Source organism: Dipodomys ordii, unplaced genomic scaffold (genome assembly GCF_000151885.1).
Source record: "Dipodomys ordii isolate 6190 unplaced genomic scaffold, Dord_2.0 Scaffold38, whole genome shotgun sequence".
In the NCBI taxonomy this organism is placed as follows: Eukaryota; Metazoa; Chordata; class Mammalia; order Rodentia; family Heteromyidae; genus Dipodomys; species Dipodomys ordii.
In genome coordinates, this window is record NW_012267254.1 from 4,790,845 (window position 1) to 4,793,057 (window position 2,213).

Consider the following 2,213-nt stretch of genomic DNA (forward strand, 5'->3'; position numbering starts at 1 on the left):
CACATATCCCCAGAGCCTGGCAGAAAGTCTTGTTTCTCTTACAGGTACTTTCAAAACAATAAATTGAAGTTCCCTCCTACCTTCCAAGAATGAATTATGTGAAACCCACCCCAATTTGAGGGTTCAATAGGAGAAGGAGTTGTCTGATTTCCAACATTACTTTGGGATTTGGGGTTTGCATTTCTATTGAGTCTTAAAAGCTGAGCTTCCAAACTTTAGGCAATATTCAGCTCAGAAATGCTTCTGTTCCATGTCTTCATTAGGAAGTGTTTTGTATCCCACTGAGGGACTCCAAAAGATAGATTCATCACTAGCTTTTTCAAGGGGATGAGTGGAAAAGAACATAGGTGCTACCCTCTCTGGCCACACTTCCGGGCAGAAGCTTCTGTTTCCTCTAAAACTATTAGGTAAATATGCCTAATTGAACAATAGAAAATGTATTTCAGGGAAGAAGAGAAAGTTGAGCTGTGGACTGGATGGTGTTTCTTGCGCTATCATTCCCCTTCATGAGTACCTTTCTTTTATCAATTGGCTATATTTCTTTCTTTTTCTCAGATATGGTGCTTGAGTCTCACAGATATGGGTAATCTGACCATGATCAAAGAATTCCTCCTTCTGGGATTTGGGAGTCTGCATGGGTTACAGTTTTTACTTTTTGGACTATTTTTGGGTATCTATGTGGTGACCTTGATGGGAAACATTGTCATTCTTACAGTCATTTGCAGTGACCGCAGCCTCCAAAACCCCATGTACTTCTTTCTGTCCAATTTTTCCTTCCTTGAGATCTGGTACACTACTTCCATTACTCCTAAGATGCTAAAGACCCTCCTCTTGGGTCCGGAGGCAATTTCCTTTGCTGCCTGTGTGGCCCAGTTTTACTTCTTTGGTTCCATGGCAGTAGTTGAGTGCTTTCTGCTGGCAGCCATGTCTTATGACCGCTACCTCGCTATCTGTAGCCCCCTCCGCTACCCATCTCTTATGAATGTCTACACATGTGTCATGCTTGCAGGTGGGTCTTGGCTGGGTGGCTTCCTAACTCCTGTGGTCACTGTCACCATGACTTTCCAGTTACCATTCTGTGCAGGCTATGAAATTGACCACTTCTTCTGTGACTTGGCCCCTGTGCTGAAGCTGGCTTGTTCTGATTCTGGGACAGTGGAAATGACTACTTTCCTGATGGCCTCCGTTGTCACGATGGTGCCCTTTCTCCTCACTATAGCTTCCTATGTTCATATTGTGGTTGCTGTTCTCAGGATTCCATCGGCAGCAGGAAAGCAACGAGCTTTCTCCACCTGCTCCTCCCACCTCATTGTGGTCACTTTGTATTATGGAACTCTAGGAACAGTGTATGCCATTCCCACAGCAACCCAAACTGCTGCCCTAAACAAGATCTTCTCGCTTCTCTACACTGTCGTCACCCCCATGATCAATCCCATTGTGTACAGCCTGAGAAACAAGGATGTTAAAAATGCAGTGAAGAGACTCCTGAGTCAATGGTCATATGCCAAGTGAGCTAGCAGCCCTCACTATCCCTAGGGAATCTTGTATTTTAGCAAGCTGGGCTTCTTTAATGGAGGCCAGCCAGTAGGCTAAGAACTTGGAGGTTCAGATCATTGCTATTCCCTCTTTCAATGGAAATGGCCAGCAGAGCAGGGACCCTCCCCCAAGTCCTACAACCTAAGGTCCTCCAAGTTCATTCTAAGAGCAAAGTTTGTCAAGATACATGTGTCTCCATTTGGCTATATCACCACAGGTATATGCATCTGAATGGGGAGGAGGGAATTAGAAAGGCCCAACTTGACTATTTACAATAGCCAAGATATGGAATCAGCCTCGGTGCCTATCAACTGATCAATGGATAAAGAAATGTGGTATATATACACAATGGAGTATCAGTTCACCCTATAGAAAAACAAGATTATGGGTTTTTTTGCACGAAAATAGATGAAACTGGATGTCATTGTGTTAAATGAAATATGATTCAGAAAGACTAATGTCACATGGTTTAGTCATATGTGGAAACAAGGGGATGGATTGTGGAGACATGAATTGGAAGGGGGACTGTTAGAGAAGAAAAGTCTTGGGGAAGGGGGGAAAAGATAGTAATGGTGGTGGGAATATGATGAAAGTAAGTTATATGTATATATAAAATTCATTATTTTGTGCATGTACTTATATAATTAATTTTGTATATGTAAATAATTGCATGGCAA

The 2,213-nt window shown here is 42.7% G+C and overlaps 1 protein-coding gene across 1 annotated transcript; it reads left to right on the top strand.

The window, feature by feature from the left end:
• Positions 1-579: 579 nt before the first annotated feature.
• On the top strand, positions 580-1,512 carry LOC105986930 (olfactory receptor 6B2-like). Its single transcript, XM_013018065.1, has one exon. It carries the CDS (start codon positions 580-582, stop codon positions 1,510-1,512), a length of 933 nt encoding a protein of 310 aa, XP_012873519.1.
• The last annotated feature ends 701 nt before the right edge of the window (positions 1,513-2,213 follow it).

Excerpts from the sequence above, each read along its gene's own strand:
- LOC105986930 (XM_013018065.1), top strand. The coding sequence starts at position 580 with ATGGGTAATCTGACCATGATCAAAGAATTCCTCCTTCTGGGATTTGGG.